Raw genomic sequence first — 20,435 nt, forward strand, 5'->3', positions numbered from 1 at the left:
AGTCATTTAGCAGATGCTTTTATCCAAAGCGACTTACATATGAGAGTGAGAACAACACAAGCACAAAATCAAACAGTAGAGGACATCATAGGGAGTGGACTGTCCAGTTGAAGACAGGTCCTTACATGAGGTGCTACAGACTTTTTAATATTAATGGAGTATTGCTGAGAGTTAAGATACTCCCATTAATCTATCTTTGTCCAGGGGTGCGAAAGGTGAGCGCTACTATCCTGCAGCTTTTAGATGCACACCTAAATGAAATGAATGGCTTGTTATCAGACCTCTGCAGAGTCCAATGACAGGCAGACAGAAAAAATCAGCCATGTGAAATTCAGTCTAGAACTTGGAGGATGGTAGATCTTGAGGACTGGACTTGGGCACCGCTGACTTAATCTAAGGAGCAAAAATGAATTTGCATTCACCATAATCTTGGCACAAGTAATGACATCTAGCACACTGTGTCTCATGATGTTCCTATCATTTTGATTCCAATATGTTTGATTCCTGGCATGCCTTTTTTTGCTTTTGATTTATATGATTACGGACACTTATTTTGTTGAAAGTGACCCCAGTTAAGTTTTTTCTTTAGTGGCAATTATGTGACTCTTATTGGTGTAATTTTATAGTGTTGGCATGGTTACAGTGGTTGTATAATTACTGCTTACTATTTTAGGATAATAATAATTAGCTTTAAAAAGTCAGATGCTCTGTTCTCCAGCTTGCCGACTTGGATTAGTTTCAAAGCTGTCATCCTGTGTGTGTACCACACCGTGTCTGTGTGGTGGGGGCCGTATGTGTCTTGTTGTTCACATGTCCTGTATTTTCTTTGTTACACAGAGTACTGGCTGGGAGGTAGGTGGTCCAATAGTTCCTGCTTGGCCCTGCTCATGTTTTTCTTTGGTATTTTTTCATTTGCCAGCTGTGGGCATTCTGTTGCTCTCTTTGCTTTATTCCACACATCCAGTCCATTAACATCTGCAGACAATGCAAACTGTCTGCCTCACTGGAGACACTTGTTGTACAATCAGCAACATCCTACCTGTTTTCCCGTTTCCTCGCCTCCTCTTCTTTTTTAAGAGGAGCTTGTGTTATTTGAGAAAAAAAAAACGTGGCAGAGCTGACAGGCTGTGCATGGGAGCTGTGGTGTGTGACACTAATGACAAAAGTCTATGTGAATGCATCACCTGCACAATCTGCACGTTACCCATTCTCATCTTCTGTCTGTCCACTAGTGTCAGTTAACGCACTTATTGACTGGCACCATCTGCTGTCACACTTCATCTCATCCTCATCCACAGGGCTCGATTTCAGTACCACTAAGTAGTGCCTATTAGCTTAGCCCCCTCATTGTTCTTACCAGACACAGTTTAATAAGTTTTTTGTAACTAAATTGTATCAAACTGTTAGTCAAAGCTTATATCATTTGTCTAAAGCAGCGAGTTTTTTTCCCTTTTTGTTTGTGTATTATTATTATTATTTTTTAATTTTTAAATTTTTTTCCCCCCACTCAAGCGGTTTCAGCTTACAGTAACTTCATGGTTACTTGATATACATCCGCTGCGATTTTGGTTACTATTCTGCTTTCTGTTACTAATTAAAACTAAATCGATCCCTGTTTATTTTTCATCCATTCTGTCCTTGTTAACAGTATTAACATGAGTTCTCATGGTTTTTTGCATGAATATGATAGAACTCTTGTGTTTCCTTTGGAAATGCACTAGGAGTGCATGGTGTGTTGAGGGCTGTGGACCTTTTTTGGATCTTATTTTTTCTTGTTTTTCCATCACAACCTGCATGTCTGTTTTTTTTTTCCAGGTTTATTTTCTTTTTCAAAACCAATGGAGATATTTTTGCTGTTGTCTGTTAGTTTGTGTTGCTTTTGTAATTATCTGGGGAGACCCAATCTTGATTAAAATTTGTTCTGTTTTCTCCTTTTTATTTCTCCGGTTGCCGACCCTTCCCTTCCACTTTACTTAATTGTGTCTTTTGGTAAGTTCCTTAGTTTTCAGGGTATCGTAAATAATGCTTAAATTATTATTTCTAATCAGCAGGTGATGTGTTTATTAAATGATTATTTCATAATCCTGTACTGGAAACATTGCAGCTGCCCCTCAAACTCCTACAAGTCTCTATTTATCAACAAGGCATACATCCATACAGAGCTAAATATTTTCTACATTGGGAAACCAGTTAACTTTTTTAGAGTTACTGGTTGGAGGTTTATGCAGAGCAATAATAATTCTTATTATTTTTTTTGTTGGTTTTTTTAGTGTTCCTTTTCTTTTTCTTTTTTTTTATAAGTTGACACAATTTCCCAAAGTCTTAATGGATGGTCTGCAACATGCTGAAGTTGAAATAGCACAGAAAGGCAAAACGGCTCCTTTTTCCCCCTGAATTTGATTCTTTATTTACACCCACATGTTTTAGGGTTCAGATTGAACCATTCATACAGCTTCTCTCTGCTGGAGGGTCTTCCTTTTTTGTGATGTGTAGTGTTTCATGGCTCCCTTAAAGCACAGTGTTTCTATGAAAAATAACTTTACTATTCATAATATGCACTAGTCCAGGTTGTCGTAACACTTCAGGATCTAACCTAATATTTAGCTGTTTTTACATGAATAAAAACTTGCAACCCTTCCATCTGTTGGGGGCTTTATAAACCTGGAGCTTCACAGTTGGCTTATTCCTCTGTGTCTTATTTAAATGTAGAGGATGGATATTTGTATATGTATGTATCTGTGTCGAGGACATAAAGCACCTATGTTTTTATTTCTTTAGCTAATTTAAGAGGATGCCTGCAGATAAAGATTTGTTGTTAATAGTGAAAAAATTTAAACAGCCCAGTATGTAGTACCAGCAGTATGCAGAGGACCAGTGAATGTAGAATAATTTTAACTTAAAGTGTAGTAAACATAGATAGAAGAAGTTGGATAGATAATAGATAATTCTGAATGATACATTTTAAAACGGTGCACGGAAAGTGCCAGGGTTGCATTGGTTTATTCTTATTATGCTTCCTTTTAGCAATGTGAAAGATAAATTGGATTGTTGTTTCTTAGTGTCACTGTAAGCTGTGTTATGTTCAGTCTTTTTTTTTTTTTTAAACCTTTTTGCTGCTTTGTTTTATGAAGATGTCATATTTAAAGATTGTACAATTTGCTGGCAAGTCTGTGGATTTTAGTAGTTCCTTCATATATATCTCATCAACACTGTAAAAAAAGAGAAAAGAAAAACAACTAGAAGCTGTTGACATGCTGACAATTTTTTCCTGATATTTTTGTGTACATTTATCATTACATTTTATTAAACCGGCACAGAGTACTTATTGCATAGAACAAGGTGATTTGTCTAATTTTACATCACTTTTTGTCCCATGTTCTCTATGATGGGTAAATGATTTGGAGGTTGCTCATTTCATGGAAAAAATCTTGCTGTTTTATGTGTTGTTGCAACTTCTACAAATGAATCTTCTCTTTCAGGACCAACAAAATACTTATCAGATCAAATTTTCTATACATGTTCTTTCAGCTCACTTATCAAAAGGCTCCACAGAAAAGAAGCAAAATGTTTTAAACTAATGAAATCAAATGCAGCATTTTTAATAAAGTGCTTTATTATATAATGTGTAATGATCGATGAAAGACTAAGGTGGAAGAAATATATAAACTATATTAAGTCAAATATATGAAAAATCATTTCTGTTCTTTATAAAGTTAATTTTTTTAAAGTCATTGTTTGTTTTATATTGTTTCTTTATACTATTTATATATTAAATATTGTGTTGAAGTCTGGGGGAACACATACAGGACAACATTAAATTCTGTCTTCTTAAAAAAAAAAAAGCCATAAAAATAATAACAAATTAAATCTACACAGCACCAGCAATTCTCTTTTCATTAAGTTGAAAGTGTCAAAATTTGAGGACCTATTAAAATTTAAGATACTTAAACTTATCTACAAAGTTAAAAATGATCAGTTATCCAGTAGCGTCCAAAAGCTTTTCCAGTTAAGAGAGTATATTTGGTCTGAGAGGAATATCCATTTAAAAAAACAAAAAACAAAAAACAGCTATGAGGACAAATGCTAAGCTCCATTGTATTTCTACAAGAGGAGTTCAGCTCTGGAACAGCTGCAGTAAACAAAATCATGTTAATCAATAGGAAAATTTAAACAAATTATTAAAAGATTATATAATTAAAGGTTATGAGGCAAATAGGGTTATCTTTTAAAAGCAATGTATATTGAATTTTATGATTTATTGTGTGTATTATGACTGTATACTGTTAAAGTTTAATTGTAATGGAATTTAATGTGTGTTACTATTTTTTCATGCTGTGAAAGTTTTACGGTGTCATTGATAAAGTGGTTTTGGACTAGAAAAGTGCTCAACTTCTTCCAAAACCCTTTTCAAACTTAAGAAGCTCGTTTTGTTTGTTGTCACCATTATTTGTTCTTTTTAAATGTTTTCTTTTGGTTCGAAATAAATTCTAAATAAAAAAACAAAAAAAACAAAAATGAAGCAACCGCACTGGACCAAAGTGCTGTACTAAAAATTAAAATGAAGGCTGCAAAGACTGGAAAACTTGCTTTTAAAAGTGTTTGAATCCTTTGTTTCACTCTGTTTCTGTCAGTGACCCTTTTATAGACTGCTACAACTTAACTTGTCCTCCTGTGCTTGATGGTATTAATTTAACATAGTTGGGATGACTTTATACAATATACAAGTTTTCATGGCTATCACTGGTCAAACTGGAAAGCCAAGAGTGGCCAAGATGTCTTCTGATGGGATGTAAATGCTTCTACATGGACAACCATCAGTGCAGATCAATAAACACCTCAGCAAGTCATCCAGTAAAAAAAAAAAAAAAAAGCTAACAAAGATTAAAGCATCATCTCTGTCCAGTGTTTGGGATAAAGCCGTATGTTGATACACATCATTTCTTTTTCTTTTCTTTAATTTTAACGAGGATATTATGTAACAGTTTCCTCTGCTCACAGGATGGGAAGAGGATGTTTGGTACATACTTCAGAGTTGGATTTTATGGTTCAAAATTTGGCGACTTGGACGAGCAGGAGTATGTGTACAAAGAACCTGCCATCACGAAGCTGGCTGAAATCTCTCACAGGCTAGAGGTAAACTCAAGCATGCAGCCTCTATGCTCTCTTATAATTCATTTATTTGCCTGTATATATGTTAACATAACAATGATCTCTGTTTCTGCTTTTAGGGTTTCTATGGGGAGCGATTTGGAGAGGACCAGGTAGAAGTCATAAAGGACTCCAACCCTGTAGACAAGTGCAAGTTAGACCCCAATAAGGTTAGTGTTGACTGAGGCACACATATCAATGCACATGGTGTTGTCAAAAAAAAAAAAAAAAAAAAAAAAAAAAATATATATATATATATGTATATATGTATATATATATATATATATATAATATGTTCTTTATTTCCGCAGGCATTCATCCAGATTACATATGTTGAACCGTACTTCGACACGTATGAGATGAAGGACCGCATCACCTACTTTGACAAGAACTACAACTTGCGTCGTTTTGTCTACTGTACTCCCTTCACCCTGGACGGGAGGGCCCACGGGGACCTGCATGAACAGTTTAAGCGCAAGACCATCCTCACCACCTCACACGCCTTCCCTTACATTAAGACACGGATCAACATCATCCACAAAGAAGAGGTAGGTGAACAGTTCACACGCTTTTAACAGGAAAAGGTGATGGCGAGTTACCGTTACCACAAAGCGGCATCATTGGTGGAAACTTGAGTAACATTCTGTTAAATTGTCTGACTACTTACTGGCCATAAAAATAAAAATGATCAAAAGGGCTGATGTGTACATTTGGCTCGTACACTGGTCAGAAATGTACCACTCTACTGTTGTATTGCAGATTATATCCACACCCATAGAGGTGGCGATAGAAGACATGCAGAAGAAGACGCAGGAGTTGGCTTTTGCCACCCACCAGGACCCTGCTGATGCCAAAATGTTGCAGATGGTGCTTCAAGGATCAGTGGGCACCACTGTAAACCAGGTGACACCAAACAAAATAAGAAAGGCGAAAAGAAAAGTGACTTTGTAGCTTGATACTAAACAGATTGTGTGTTTCTCTAAGGGTCCTTTGGAGGTAGCTCAGGTGTTCCTGTCAGAGATCCCCAGTGACTCCAAGCTGTACAGACACCACAATAAGCTACGACTGTGCTTTAAAGATTTCACTAAGAGGTACACTGTGGGGGGGTGGGGGTATTTCATACTTTATCACCATTGACTGGGTGTTTACATGCCACTACTGTGCCAACTTCCCTTCCAAAGGTGTGAAGATGCCCTTCGAAAGAACAAGAGCCTGATTGGACCAGACCAGAAGGAGTACCAGAGGGAGCTGGAGAGGAACTACCACAGACTGAAGGAGGCGCTGCAGCCCCTCATCAACAGGAAGATCCCTCAGCTTTATAAACCTGTCCTGCAGGTCAACTCACACAGGTAGGATAAAACATGGTTTCTCTCTCTCTCTCTCTCTATGTCTGTGTGTGTGTGTGTGTGTGTGTGTGTGCACCAGGTGAGAGCTGATTATTTTCTGTGAATGTTTTTTTTAAATGAGTCTTTGTTTTTGCTTCCGTAACGATCATGCAGCAAACGGACAGCTTAATAAGGTAGTTTTCAGACTACATTGTGTGTTATGTTTTTGTCAATCAGAAATTTTTCGAGCCGTTTTCCAGAAGAGAAGTAAATTAGGATGGTGTGAGCAAAGCAGAACTAGAAAACACTTTGATCCCCATCCATTTTGTTTTATTTTTTTGTTTTCTTTTTACTTCTACTTTTTTCCACACAAATGCATTTGTATCTCATATTTGTTTTATTGCAGTTATATTAAAATATGTTACGTTTAGAGCTGCACTGTGTACAAACATACTGTCGCAATACAAACATACACAATATCAGTATAGTGAACACAAAAAAGCACATGTGTGAATGAGGGCTGTATTCCAATTAGAAGAAAGCTAACTAGCATTTACAGGTAAAGTGGAATCCAGCTTTCATTAATACGCCTGAGATTACAACCATTTATTGAATCATTAGTTCACGTATATGCATGCAAATTAGGTTAAAAAAAAACATTAAAAAAAAAAAAATTTGCCCATGAGTGGCTAGCAAACCAGGAAAAAAATTAGTTGTCAGACAACAAATCTAAAAAATAATCTTTATAACTGTTAAAGGGCGGATATTTTTTCATAGTAAATAAAATATCTTTTTTTCTACATTTGCAGAGATTCCTTCAGCAGAATGAGTCTTCGCAAGCTTGATATTTGAAGATGAAGATAAATACACTCGCACACACATTGTCCTACACAAAGACGACACAAATTGCAATATTAATTTATTCTCAAGTGTAAATAGGAGTGTTTCTTGGATGGTGGTAAGTGTTTAGGAAAGCATGTTGGGAGGGAAAAAGAAAAGGAAGGCTAAGAGTTGCAGCTTGGTACGTCATTCCAGTGTCTTAATTTGTTTACAAACTGTTACACAATCAGCAAAGCGAACAAGTGGATCTGAGATTAAATAGATACCTTGACATTTCGTAGTTCTGTGGTTGTATTTGTTCCAGCAGGGATGTTGCTCCCTATGCTACCCTAAAGAAAAAGCTAACGTTCTCCCAACAGAAACGTAGCTGTGAGCAGTCAGACTGAATATGAAGAATGCTCCAAGAACAATTCAAGTGCCAAAAATCCTTTTTTCAGTCATTTTTTTTTTCTTTTACCAGTGTCTACAGAATAGGTACAATTTTAAAAGTCAAGGTGTCTTTTTAATCATGTACGATGTGTCAAAAGCTGTATTCAATTTAATGTGTGCACTTTTTTTTATTATGGTGTAGCAATGCATTTTACAACTTGAAAGTTTATGTATTTTAAAGTCGAGGGAGGAAAAAGAAAAACATGCAAAAAATGTACCAGTATTTATCATGATGCTTTATTATCATTTTTAGTTGAAGCAACTATGTTTTAAAGTTAGGTACTCCAAACATCCTTGTATAATTTTATGTAGTTTGTTTTATTTTAAATATTTTACTAAATAAATATTTTAATGTTCACTGGGTGAGATGTTTGTTCTTTTGCTGACTTAAAACCAAAACAAAGCAATACAGGACAAAATGAATGGAAAGAAAGCCAGTATCAATGGAGAGGGTGTACAAGTAAAAACTTTATTGCTTCTAGTGTGGACCCTCCCACACAAACATTACAGCTTGGATGGGCCGGTTTCACTGACAGAGTGTTGTGTTAAATTTAAAGAAATCTTCAAGTGAAATTCCAAAGAAATCCATTCAGTGTATACTGTGAAGTAAGTTGTAAAATGTTACTCAGAAAAGCTAAATTATAAGTAAGTCAAACACTCAAATTGTGACCAAACAATAATGAACAAAAACTTATTGGGGTGCCGGAAGCTACGCGAATGCCACAGGTCTTTCAACAAGCATATATTTACTGCTTATTAAAAGACTTAGGATTAACAGGGACACATTTAAGGGTTAAAGAAAAATATATCGTAACTTTCAAAAAAAAAAAAAAAAACATTTTAAGTCGGGCAGTCTCAGCTGGGGCGTGTAGGAGGAATTTTGGGCTGATCTTTGAAAGAGGGCATCACAACCATTAACATATCAAGAATGGAATATAAAGGTGATGTTTCCATACTCCACCAAGGTAATAAGACTTCTCCCTAATCAGTGTCATAAATCAGGTGGTCTAAACTCAGTAGAAAGTTTAGCTTAAGAAGGCAATTGTAAGAAAGAACATATCCAATGAAACAAGTTCTCTTTAAAAATGTAGTTCTCAGTAAAAATGAAAAAACAGTGGCGGTAAGTGATGCGGGAGCATGCTGTGTAGGCATGTTTCTAAGCTCTAACACGACTTTTTCCATTAGCACGCCAACAAACTTCCAGCTGAAGTGAAGCTATAAACAAAGCTCACGTTTAATATCCCAGGATGCACATACAAACAAGGGATTCATTCTAAAAAAAAAAAAATCTTTGAAGAGCTGTTTGACAGCAAGCTGAATAGTCTCTGAATAATAAAAAAAAAAAACAAAAAACAACCATTTACTCTTCCAACAACACCTTTTATAAGGATTGTCTCAACTATAATTCAGAAATCTGCTGCTGATGTAACTATAGTCCATACGGCAGGTTCCTTTATCACAACCTAAACAAGACAGCTGATTTGGACCATGATTTAGGCACCGGTGTAAACTACACAGATCATTTGAGAGGGAAAAAAGGTGGGCAAACTGTTAAGAAAATATAAGGCAAACGTCCAAATATTCAGCATCAATAATCAGGAAAACAAAGAACCACAACTAAACTAATTGCTGCAATTTTTCATTTAGACAACAAAGCCGAACTATGACTCTGAAAGAAAAAAAAAAAAAAAATCATAGTACAGACTGTCAGGAGTATTAAAGCCAGTGTCAAAGAAATTACAGTACAGACAAAAACACTACAACATCCTCCTCCAAAAGCAGGCCTCCCTCATGTAAAAATGTAGATCCTTATAAAGCGTGACTCTGTATGCAGATGTTTCCATGAAAAGGGTCTTTGTACAATGAAAAGATCTTGGTCCCACCAACCTAAATAACCTCTTAAGATGGTTCAGTTTTGTTTTTGGCACTTGGCATCTGTCTTAGTTGCCAAAAGGCCAATGTTTCTTTTTAGAGTCCATTTTCAGGCACCCTTTTGTAGAACAGCAGGTAAGGTGTTGACGAGGAACACGTTTCAGGAGAGCAGGCTCGGAGAAAATCCTCTTCCTCAAACAAACGCACCTCGGAGTCATCAAACAGCAGCCATTTACCCTCATATTCCAACAGGTTGTTCAAAGCCTGCTGCTTTGAGGCCTCCATCCCGCCACAGACAGAAACTTGAGTCTCCTTTGAAGCATCCGACTCCTCTTTGAGCCCAGCCTCAGTGTTCTGACTGATTGTCTTCCTCCGTTTCGATTTCTCTGCGACTCCACTGCTGCCTGTTTTTTCTGTCTGTTTGCTGCCATTTCTAAGCTCATAACTAGACAGACTCCTCTGTCCTCCCAAGAGTCCGACGCCGCCTTCTGACAGCTTCTTACGCCCTGATTTAGAATTAGCCAAACTTGCACGTCTCTGTCCCCGTGCATTCAGGCTTAAAGACACTTCTCCATCATCATAGTCTGGAGCTCCATCTTTCTGGAGGTCTTTGCTTTCTTTCTCCTCCTTCTCCACTTCAGTTTCTTTTTTGTCCCGCAGCCAGAACCTCACGTCGTTTAGATCAGACATGCGAATGTAGGCGGTGTAATGGCCGCTGCTGATGGTGACGCCACTGTGCATGACCACAGCAAACAGCTGATACTGCTGCCCTTTAGTAGATGAGGACTTTGTACACCACTCTTCCAGCGACAAAGTTAAAGGTGTTTGTAAGGGAGTGTTTACTTTAGAGAGGCCAGCGTAGGGGTCCAACCTGTGAGGAAAACAGAGGAAGATGAGACAGAGGGAAGAGGTCAACGCAACGCCACAAGTCATTTAGGAAGCTGGCAGATATTCATGAGAATAATCACTATAAAGATGTTTCTTAATGTTTTTAGAGACACAAACATGACACTCCGCATATCCCAGACAGGAACACGAGCTACAATCAGACTCCCGAGGACCTTTCATGACTCTGTGGTAGCATCAGCCATTTTTTTAATGGAACAGTTTGCTGGAAGTGGTGAGAAACATGAGGATGCTGCCTAAGCCGTCATCTGTGTTAAACAACACATCCCACCTGATACGGGACACTGACTGCTCTGGGCAGACTACTCCATCCACGCTGTCTAAAGCAGAGGTACCGCAGATCCCGCCTGCTGCTGTCAGACTACACAACAAACATACTACTAGCTAGTCTGCAGACCAGTACACAACAAACAGAACAGACTTATCACTTGACTCTGCATGATACAATACTTCTCTGATGAGATTTTTCACTGTTTTGCACTGAATTCATACCTGGAATGTTAACATTTCTGATATGTAAACTCTCAGGCACACTCCTCTCTGTACAGATATACTTACAGTTAATTAAATTAAAAAATGATTCTGATTCCTTTTTCCTGTTTTTTTTTTTTTTTTGTTTTTTTTTGCTGTTGCATTGTAAATTTCCCCACTGTGGGACAAATAAAGGAATAATCTTGAATTCTACTAAGATATACTGTTCGATGTAATCATTTTTAAACAAATGAGTTCTACTGAATATACAAACCTCTTTGAAAAGGTGAGTATTTCAGATTTCTTTTTGACTAAATGTCATGTTTCTATCAACATCATGAAGAAATTTGGTGACTCTACAGTTAAAAAGGCTTGTATATAACCAGTGCTTTGTAAATGTACTTTCTCTTGATAAACAATTTGCTACAGGAAGTTTCATCTTGAAAGATATTTCCACTGTGCTAAAGTACTGACTGACAATTGTAAATACACCATTACATTAGATTATAATTTATAACCTCAAAACCAAAATTCTACTTCACATTTATTTGAGCATAACTTCACAACTGCATCTGTGCACATCTGAAATGCTGGATTTACTCTAAGGTCGTGAACTCACTCCAAGCCGTTGGCAGAGAAGCGCTTCAGATGGATGGTGATGACTTCAGGAGTTTTGTCAAACAGCAGACTTCTCTCAGCTTCTGTGTAATGATGACAGGTTTCACAGAAGTATTTGTCTTCTCCAACAATCCGCTCCACTGAAGCAAACTGAGCAATGGCCCATTTTAGAGTCTTCAGCTCTGGCTTGGGGTCCGGTGAAACTGGGAATAAAAAGGAATAAAGTACATTTTTCTGTCATGACTCTGTGAGATCTACTTCTCAGGCTGATCATTTCAAGCACGTCATTATTTTTTCTATAAGAAGCAGTACACATCATAAAGACGGTCCCAAAAGCAAAATCTCTGAAATCGTTTGAAATAATTACTTTCTTAAATAAACTCTTTGTTTCGATTCCTTTCCTGAGTAAGAACACTGACATCTACAACATATACATGTCCTCACCTTCAGAGAGGTTGTCTGGGCTGATGGGTTGGTCATCGAGCACCGGGACGCTGATGTCCTGGAAGTCTTCTTTCCGCTCTGTGAAGCTCTCACACTCCAGACATCGAGTCCTCAGGACTAACCGACCGTGGAACAATTGTTCCATCAGGCTCAGGTCCTCTGAACCAAACAGAAATACACACACAGGGTGATCCAGACTGATAGTTACACATCAACTTTTTTTTGGATTTCTTTGCTAAAAAATACTAAAATAAAGTTTGACTCCTCGCCACATACCTTTGTGTTTCTGTGCACTCTGGTCTCCAGCTGCATTTTGAAGGGGAAGCTCCTGTCCAGCTTTTTCATTTCCCCCATCTGTCGGCCCTTTTTCCTGCTCTGCTTTATTCTGGTTCTTCTGAGATGTGGAGCTGATCTTTCCCACGCTGCAGAACTTGGAAAAAATACTTGGCTGTTTTCCAGATGGTCTCAGCCAGCTCAGCTTAGCTCTCTTCTTCCTCTTCCCTTCTGTCTCCTTACATGCATTCTCACCTTTGCCTTCTTTGCTTCCTCCCTCCTTATTGAGTTTCTTCACCCCCTCCTCATCCTTACTCTGATTGCTTTCCACTGGGATGTCACTGGAGGATTTCCTCTTGGAACGAGTGAGAGGACCGTTTCTACAGATGTTTTCCTCCGCCGTGTCAGATTTCTTCGACTTGACAGACTTTGGTTTCTTCTTGGCATTTCCTACTTCAGTGTCGCTCTTCCTCTTGCCGCTGACTTGCCCATCCTCGTCTGTGAGGGGCTTGGATTCTGTCTCGGAGCAAGTGCCGACTGAATGAATGCCATTTTCCACTTTAACTTCTCCATCATCCCTTTCTTCCCATTCCAACTCCAGCTCCTTCCTGATGGTTTCACAGGCCTCCTGAATGTATCCCAGAAGACACTGCAGAACCTCCTGAGCATCATGCTGCAGAAAGCCTTCATACATGGGGTTTAGCTGCCTGCAATGCCAAAGCACAGGTGATAAGTAAACAGGAAGAAACAAAACAATTTAAAAGATCAGATATAAGAAACAAAAACCTAGTCTCCCTGTGTGCCACCAAGTTTATTTTAATATCATTTATAAAATCAGAAAAAATATAACTTATTACTCATCATTCTGTAAAGAGTGTTGGATCATGCAATTAAAGCTAAAACTGCGATTAAAATGGCATTTAAAACTCACGGCAGCATTACCTGAGCGTGTTGAGTACTTTTCGCGGCGGAGTGGCCAGCTCCCCTTCGCTAAAGCTCTCTGGGTTGAGCAGGATGCTGGACTGCAGCTCCTCTACTGACGTGATCAGACTGCTGAAGCTACTGAGAAGCTCAATGTGAGCCGGCAGAGACTCAGACACACTATCTGACGGCTGGCTTTGAGTCTGAAGAAATAAAGCATAAAGTTTGAAAAAACAAAACAACAAAAAAAACACTTGAATCACATTACAGTGGAACATAAAAAAAAAAAAAAACATTAAAAACTATCTTCTTATACTATACAGACTCTAAATAACTATTTACATCCACCTGAATTAATTGTGTTGAGGGCATTTTGAACCATTTGCTTTGGACCAACCTCCTCATTTTTATCGCTTTCAGCCTTTGGCTTGTCTTTTCTTTTGGAGATATCATACAGCTTCTTTATGCCTTCTCTGAACTTTGGACAATAATACAGAACCTGTAGAAGAAAATGTAACATCTGATTAATATTTTTTAACAAAACATATTAAAAAAAAAATATATATAGCGTTTTTACAGTTCTTATTTTAGTAAGAGACGGTTGCAAGCTGCTTCGGCTTGTATGCATAGAGGACAGAATGGGAGACAGAGTGATGATCCTGGAGTCAGCCGGTTGAGCAGCCATCTCATATACAGAAGATACAGCGTCTCCACGCAGCAAGCCAGGGTTCGAGTCCCAGCCTTTGCTTCATGTCATTTCCCGTCAAGCTACCGGGAGTTAATGGCTGCTACAGTGGAACTCATCATCATGCTACTCATGCAATTTGTTAGCACTCAAGAAGTGTAACGGTGACAAAAAGGTGAAGTCTCTCCATTGATTGCATAAAAAAGAGCCTACTTATTTTATTAATATAGAATATGAAATTCATGCATTTTTAATCAGCATTTCAGAGCATCACATTTGAAAATGATGGACTAGCCTCTTTAAACACAATAAATGGGTTGCTTGCTAACAAATTACAAAATGCATGCGCAATCAGATGGCAACATTGCAGTTCACAGACATGAATAAAATTTTGTTGATAAATTTCTCTCATTTATAAGTTCATTAAATGACACAAACATAAAATGTGACTCATAACCCAGTTTTAATACAAACTCACGTTTAGAAGCTTTTAATATTTCTGAAAGCTCTGGCCTGTTGAGTTTCTGCTATTTCTATTTAACAATATCAGCAACATGGAGGTATCAGGTTCACTGGACTCAACAGGCAAACATTTTCATTTTCTAGTTACAACCTGCAACATTTATTAGCGATTATAGATGCTGCACAGATAAGACATCTGAAACCAACAGGAATAGAGCTGGAGTTGAAAAATTTCTCATAGTTCATTCAAATTTATTCCACCGTCACCAAACCAAATATAGTGAGATTTCAAGCAGCAGTTCATTACGATGGATAAACTGATTGGTCAAAGTTAACTGCCTGCTATCTGAGACTAAGCTCGCTGTCATGAAGGCAGTTACATTGTATGACCAGATATAAATAGCTGAGAAAGTCATTTGGTGTTTTGAAAAAGGAAAATCACATGAAGATTAATCATATTATGCATATATTTATACTGTGCATAGTTTTAGGAAATGAGTCTTATGCTGCTTTTAGGTTGCACATGACCCCCAAAGGGCCCTGCGATGGACTGGCGAGCTGTCCAGGGTGTACCCTGCCTTTCACCCAAAGCCAGCTTGAATAGGATCCAGCTCCCCGTGACCCTGAATTGGATTAAGCGGTTTGGAAAATGAATGAATGAATGACCCCCACAGGGCAGTGCTTCCAGTAAAATTCTGGGTATGCATGGATTCCTTCCATCTTCTAAAGGTGATAAGTAAGTCTTTTGCCCAATCATCTTTTGAAGCTTGGCTCTGACAAACAAACTGGAATGTTTTCTACTCTTGCTCTGACTGTGCCTCCACCTCTGTGATGCTGCATCACAGAAACCAGTTTAAAACAAGTAACCAACATGTGAAGGTTTTCTGCTTTTTTTAAGTGATAAATTTATCACTATATCAGCACAGTGAACAACAACAATACAAGTTATGAAATGATGGACCACTTGAATGCATAAGATGTCACCTTACTGTGCAGTTAGGGCCTTAAGGTAGTGTTGTTCTTTTACTGCATGTTCTTTCCTCTAAGGAAGGACATCTTATTCCAAACAAAAGCTGACATATGACACCACAGCTACAGACGCACTGTGCAAACAGATGTAACACAGGAGATCATATAAGTGCCTGTCTGTGTCTTCACAACCAAACACTGCCTCTTCAGATAAACTAAAATGAGCTGATATGGACACACAGTGTGCTGCAGTTAGGTAAACAGCAAACATTGCAGAGCAGCCACTTATCTTCAACTCTTCTAACACAAAACATTGCTTTGACTGTGACTTCAAACATTTCGCAGTATTCAGAGAAGCCATTTTGTCTTCTGCAGGTATTACCTCTTGTGTTGCAAATGCTTTTGCTCCTTAGGAAAAACAGACCTGTTTCATGATTCCAGATATTGTGATGTATTATTTTAGTTGACACAATAAAAGGGAATAAATGATAAAGGCAAACAAGGCTTGTAAATGACAATAATAGTGTTCATATACAGAAAACTGTAGGACACAGAGTAAAAAAGCACTAAAATGTTGAAAGAGCCCAAAGAAGAGTAAAGATTGCTGACACAGACTTTCCTCCAGTCACCTTACCTCAACCCCAATGAACATTTTTATGAAACTTAAAAACTGAGCTGTCTTGGACCTTTGAAACATTGTCACATAAAGCATCAATATTGTTGTAACATGTTTTGCACAGACATGTGGACTTGAGTGTGCACCTTGAACGCTGCTGAATAAGGAAAATCAAATACTGATACATTTGTGAAACATGAGCATTTTAAAAGGGTTAAATCTAAAGTGTTATATTTGTAATAATTCCCTCTATGTATGGTATTGACCCACCTGTAAGATACTGTTCAAATAGCAAGTGTTCCCCAGGTTGTTAAGCCCCACAAATGGCACCAAGTTCTCTCTCTTCTCACAGGGCAGAGGAATACCAGGTGATGCTGGACAGGGAGTGGGACCATACACCACCTGCTCACAGCTGCAAAGCAGAAAGAAAGAAAACAGAAACTTATTGGCTGGTAGTTGTTTGTTTGAATTTTGTGGTTATTTTCAGGGTTTTATATTAATTGAAACTATATAAGAATACTTTGATCTGTGTGTACTGTGCTTAAAGGTGCTATATAAATAAAACCTACTTTACATACTTACTATATAAGAATACTTTAACCTGAAACCAATTGATTTTTGTTTCTTAGATATGACCTTAATACAATTTCATTTCACATAAAAAAGTAAAAGACCTTAAACAATCTCCAATAATAGCTACAATACTGAAACAGTCTGATCTATTGCATCAGTGCTGAAAAGTTATTATGTATAACGCTGACAAAATGTGGTAAAACAATTCTTAATCATGTCTCTCCAATGTAACAACTGTGTCTTATCAGTCAACAAAATCAGTTTAATGTTTTTTTTTTAATATCTTATTTATGCTAATATTAATGTCTAATGTGCCAAAAGAAGGACAGCGAACATCCTACAGATAACGTTAAAGGGTATTAGATGCATATCTGGCCATTATAGAACACCTGTCTATGATCCTATGTCTAGTTGTCCTTTTCCCAATAAAAACAGCTGATGTAAGATTATGAAAGGAGTTATTTATTCTGATATCTTAAAAAGGATGAAAATGTTTTTGAGTTGTTTTGTTTTAACGGGGATGCATTTTTAAAAAAATGCGCAAAAGAAAAGAAAAGCAGGCACAGTTTGTGGCATCTACATTTATATCTTGGCCTCATAAAGACTGTAGTCTCTACATTTGTGTGACTGAAACTGTTAAGAGTGTGAAAATTTATGCTTGTGAACTAAGTTTTTTTCTATGAAGTTAGAAAAAAAACAAAAACATGATCTAAAACAAGGTACAGTCACAATGCAGTATTATTAGTTCTGCTGACTTATAATAAAGTGAACAGTGGCCTTGCAAACTCACCTTTCCTCGGGCTCCTCTGGTTCAGTGGTTTTGGCCTCATCTATTTGAGGTTCTGAGAAATCCAGAGCCCGTTTGGTTTCTTTCTTTTGGAAGAACTTCAGAGAAAGTTTGCTCTTCTTCACAGGACTCGCCTGCGCCGCCACAACATCTTCACCCTGCAGACCTGGCATGTTACCCCGGTGGCTCTTTTCTACTGAGACGCAACAGCGACCCTCGCTGGTAGAAAAGGGGAAATGCAGGTCTTAATTTTAGTGGGCGCCATCAGAGCTCAACACGAACGAACGTAACTACGCACTTAAGTTTATGCTGTAGTTTTGTAACCTGGAACAAACTAGCATGATTTAATCTTTTCAGGCAGTTAATAGTGTAGCATGTGAAACCCAGTTACCGACAGATCAAAGCATTACATAACATATTAGCTGGCTAGCGCTAACTTAATGACACCTGTTGGTGACTTCCTTCTGAAAAAGTAGAATCGTTACTTGTTTAACTTTAAGGAGTATTGATTACACGTAAACAGAGCAAACGAAACATTGCTGAACATTTTCTAGACAAGACTAACAAAACTGGGTCGACGCGGTGCAGTGTTGTGAAGAAGTGGGAGGAGTAAACAGGCAGCACGCTTTTTCTAGTTCAACCTAACCAACTTCTTCAGTTTATACAGAGATAATACCCTTATTAAACTTACCCAAATGAGTCATTCCAACTCTGAGTTTGACGTATTTCCACAGATATCCTATCCTTTTAACCATCTACATTGACGTTTGACTACACAGACGGTGCAGCAGAAGTTGGCGCTTTTTCCTGCTGGAAGATCTGCTGACCGTTACATCGCCAGCGAAACATGTACACGGGTTCAAAAGATCTGACAAACATGTCCAAATAACAGGAGCACATGTAACCGAAAGTATATATCATGTATGAATAAAATCGTCAAACATACGAAGAAAAACAGATATAAATAAAACCAGAAAGACTGACTGTTTTTAGGTCAGGCTTACATTTAGACAACTAAATCAGTTAGGCCCTCCAAGCCTGTATCAGACGCCATGTTTGTAGTTTTTAATTACTCTGCATCAAGTCGTAGACCCTCTATCAGTAGACTAGAATATTCACATTATTGGGTTTTACCTTCAAACAAAGCAATCAATCAATAAATATTGGGAGTTATTGGTGGGAAGGGAATCCTAAACACATACCGTTTTAAAATAATCTTTTAAGCTTCTCCACCTTATTAAAAAGCGTAATTGTTGCTTATTGTGTGGGATGGCTATTTTAATTCATGAATGGGAATTTGAAGCTGTACATAAGCTCCAATAACAACATAAAAGAAGCATGACATAATTCTGACAGGCGTTATTGAGAAACAACTCTTTTCATGGTGTGGCCGTGTCCAACTTTCATCGGCAGGGGTCGACATTACCCAGAGAAAATAGATTCAAGTGTCCAGCAGCATCATCACCATCTTCACTGGACCATCTCATCTGACAGTCAGCCTCCACGATTTTAACGGTAAGATACAATTTACATTTCCCCTGTTTTCTGCTAAAACATTGAGACCTGTATCCATTTGATGTGCTCGCTCCCACAGCATCCATTTAATCCTCATTTAGCTTAACGGTATCAGTTGCACTGTTTTGACATTAATAAGGATGTAGAGTGTTGTTTTTGGCGTGCGTTTTTACGGCACGGGGAGTACCGTAGCTTCCGAATGAAGCACAGAAATGAAACGACAGGCACGTCGTTGCATTAATGTATTGAGCCTGTGTTGTCAGTACGACGGTATGTGCGCTTCTCCTGCTCCTCCTGCTGCTCCTCCTGCTGCTGCAGAGTGGCTGCTTGGTCAGCAGCAAAGATGTATCGATGAACCTGAGCTAATGTGCCCGAGCTTCCAGAAACCACTCAGGTTCTCAGGCAGCAGAGATGCTGATACTGTAGTGAGTGTGAGTACTTTAGGGGAAGCAGTACTTATTGTGGTACTGCAACCAATTGCAATACCATCCTCACTTTTATGCCCCAGTAAGGGTTATCTCCTCAATCTCCAGCTCTGGGATGAAGAACAAACGCTCACATATGGACTGTTCCCAAATCCCTCAACTCAGTCAGAGTGTATAAAATGAATCCAGAATGACATGTATGCTGTTTGATAGTTTCTTAATGAATTGCAGATGTGATTTATCCAGATCTAACAAGTAGAGCTGGTGGGGGTGTGTTAGAGATGCTCCCTTACATCCCATCCAAGTCCTAACCAGGAGATGCATTATAAAGAAGGATTATTGTGTTCCACTTTCCTCATCACCTCCTGATACCATTTTCTCCAGTAAGCCTGCCATCCGTGTCTTAAGCTACTGAGTACACAGCGAAAGCCATATTTTAATTGGCTGTTTCATTTCACATCGGATGCTAAAGGATAGAGAAACACTGAATGTGATCACTGGGTAGATTGGAAGAATAAAGCATTCTATGTCTGGAAACACACTCCTAATTATTTATGCAGTTATTTTTCAATGTTTAAATGGGATAAAACCTGAGATTCAAGATTGAATTTGATAATTTAGAATATGTTGCACCTGCTGTAAATGTTTGCATTTCAAAGATGTCTCCACATTTTCGCCAGTAGAGCAAGAATTTAACCCCATAGCTTGGGCTGGTAATGAGAACCTTTCTCCACGCACTGAGCAATGACATTGGCCTTTATCAAGGAAGGCTTTGTCCCAGGAGGCATGAAACTCTCATGGCCGGAGTGGTAGAGGTGGGTGGTATAGCGGCTCAAAGCCTAAGACAAGGGGAAAAAAAAGAAAAAAGCCTGCCTCCATCCTCCCCTACTCTGGCAGGAGGGGGAAAGTAGTGGGAAAATGAAGGCATGTTGAGCGACAGGGAATGGTGCACTCCAAGAATGAAAAGCATGTCCCGAAGTCTTTACCTCTCAACAACAAATCCTTTACACACACATGCATGCCGTGCTCTTCTCAAACTTCTATTTCAATATCACACACATTCCTTCCCTCACATACAGCAAAAACACTTTTTGACAAGCAGACTTGGAATATTTTAAATTGATGTTTGAATTCTTTTAAAACCTGAAGTGAAAAT

The 20,435-nt window shown here is 38.2% G+C and overlaps 2 protein-coding genes across 5 annotated transcripts in view; one reads left to right on the forward strand and one right to left on the reverse strand.

Annotated features, from left to right (window-relative positions):
* Positions 1-8,044, forward strand: part of dock7 (dedicator of cytokinesis 7) — a 52,565-nt gene extending 44,521 nt beyond the window's left edge. For all 4 annotated transcript variants that reach the window (XM_079245531.1, XM_079245533.1, XM_079245534.1 and 1 more), the window contains 8 exons: positions 838-852; positions 5,008-5,133; positions 5,229-5,318; positions 5,460-5,696; positions 5,908-6,051; positions 6,133-6,239; positions 6,330-6,497; positions 7,283-8,044. In XM_079245531.1, the coding sequence (XP_079101657.1) occupies positions 838-852; positions 5,008-5,133; positions 5,229-5,318; positions 5,460-5,696; positions 5,908-6,051; positions 6,133-6,239; positions 6,330-6,497; positions 7,283-7,325 (930 nt within the window). In that variant the 3' untranslated portion in view covers positions 7,326-8,044. The remainder of the gene's footprint in view (positions 1-837; positions 853-5,007; positions 5,134-5,228; positions 5,319-5,459; positions 5,697-5,907; positions 6,052-6,132; positions 6,240-6,329; positions 6,498-7,282) is intronic.
* Positions 8,045-8,297: 253 nt separating this feature from the next.
* Positions 8,298-18,078, reverse strand: usp1 (ubiquitin specific peptidase 1). Its single transcript, XM_079245396.1, has 9 exons — positions 18,031-18,078; positions 17,343-17,558; positions 16,250-16,391; positions 13,645-13,746; positions 13,269-13,450; positions 12,330-13,033; positions 12,054-12,212; positions 11,611-11,812; positions 8,298-10,485 (listed from the first exon to the last, which is right to left on the reverse strand). Exons 2-9 carry the CDS (start codon positions 17,510-17,512, stop codon positions 9,711-9,713), a joined length of 2,436 nt encoding a protein of 811 aa, XP_079101522.1. The 5' UTR covers positions 17,513-17,558; positions 18,031-18,078; the 3' UTR covers positions 8,298-9,710.
* Positions 18,079-20,435: the final 2,357 nt, after the last annotated feature.

The sequence above is a fragment of the Telmatherina bonti genome (assembly GCF_933228915.1).
Source record: "Telmatherina bonti genome assembly, chromosome: 8".
NCBI classification, from domain to species: Eukaryota; Metazoa; Chordata; class Actinopteri; order Atheriniformes; family Telmatherinidae; genus Telmatherina; species Telmatherina bonti.

Excerpts from the sequence above, each read along its gene's own strand:
- usp1 (XM_079245396.1), bottom strand. The coding sequence starts at position 17,512 with ATGCCAGGTCTGCAGGGTGAAGATGTTGTGGCGGCGCAGGCGAGTCCT. Across the intron at positions 13,747-16,249 it reads ATTTGAACAGTATCTTACAG|GTTCTGTATTATTGTCCAAA; the intron begins GTGGGTCAATAC and ends TTTCTTCTACAG. Across the intron at positions 13,451-13,644 it reads AAAGCGATAAAAATGAGGAG|ACTCAAAGCCAGCCGTCAGA; the intron begins GTTGGTCCAAAG and ends TTATTTCTTCAG.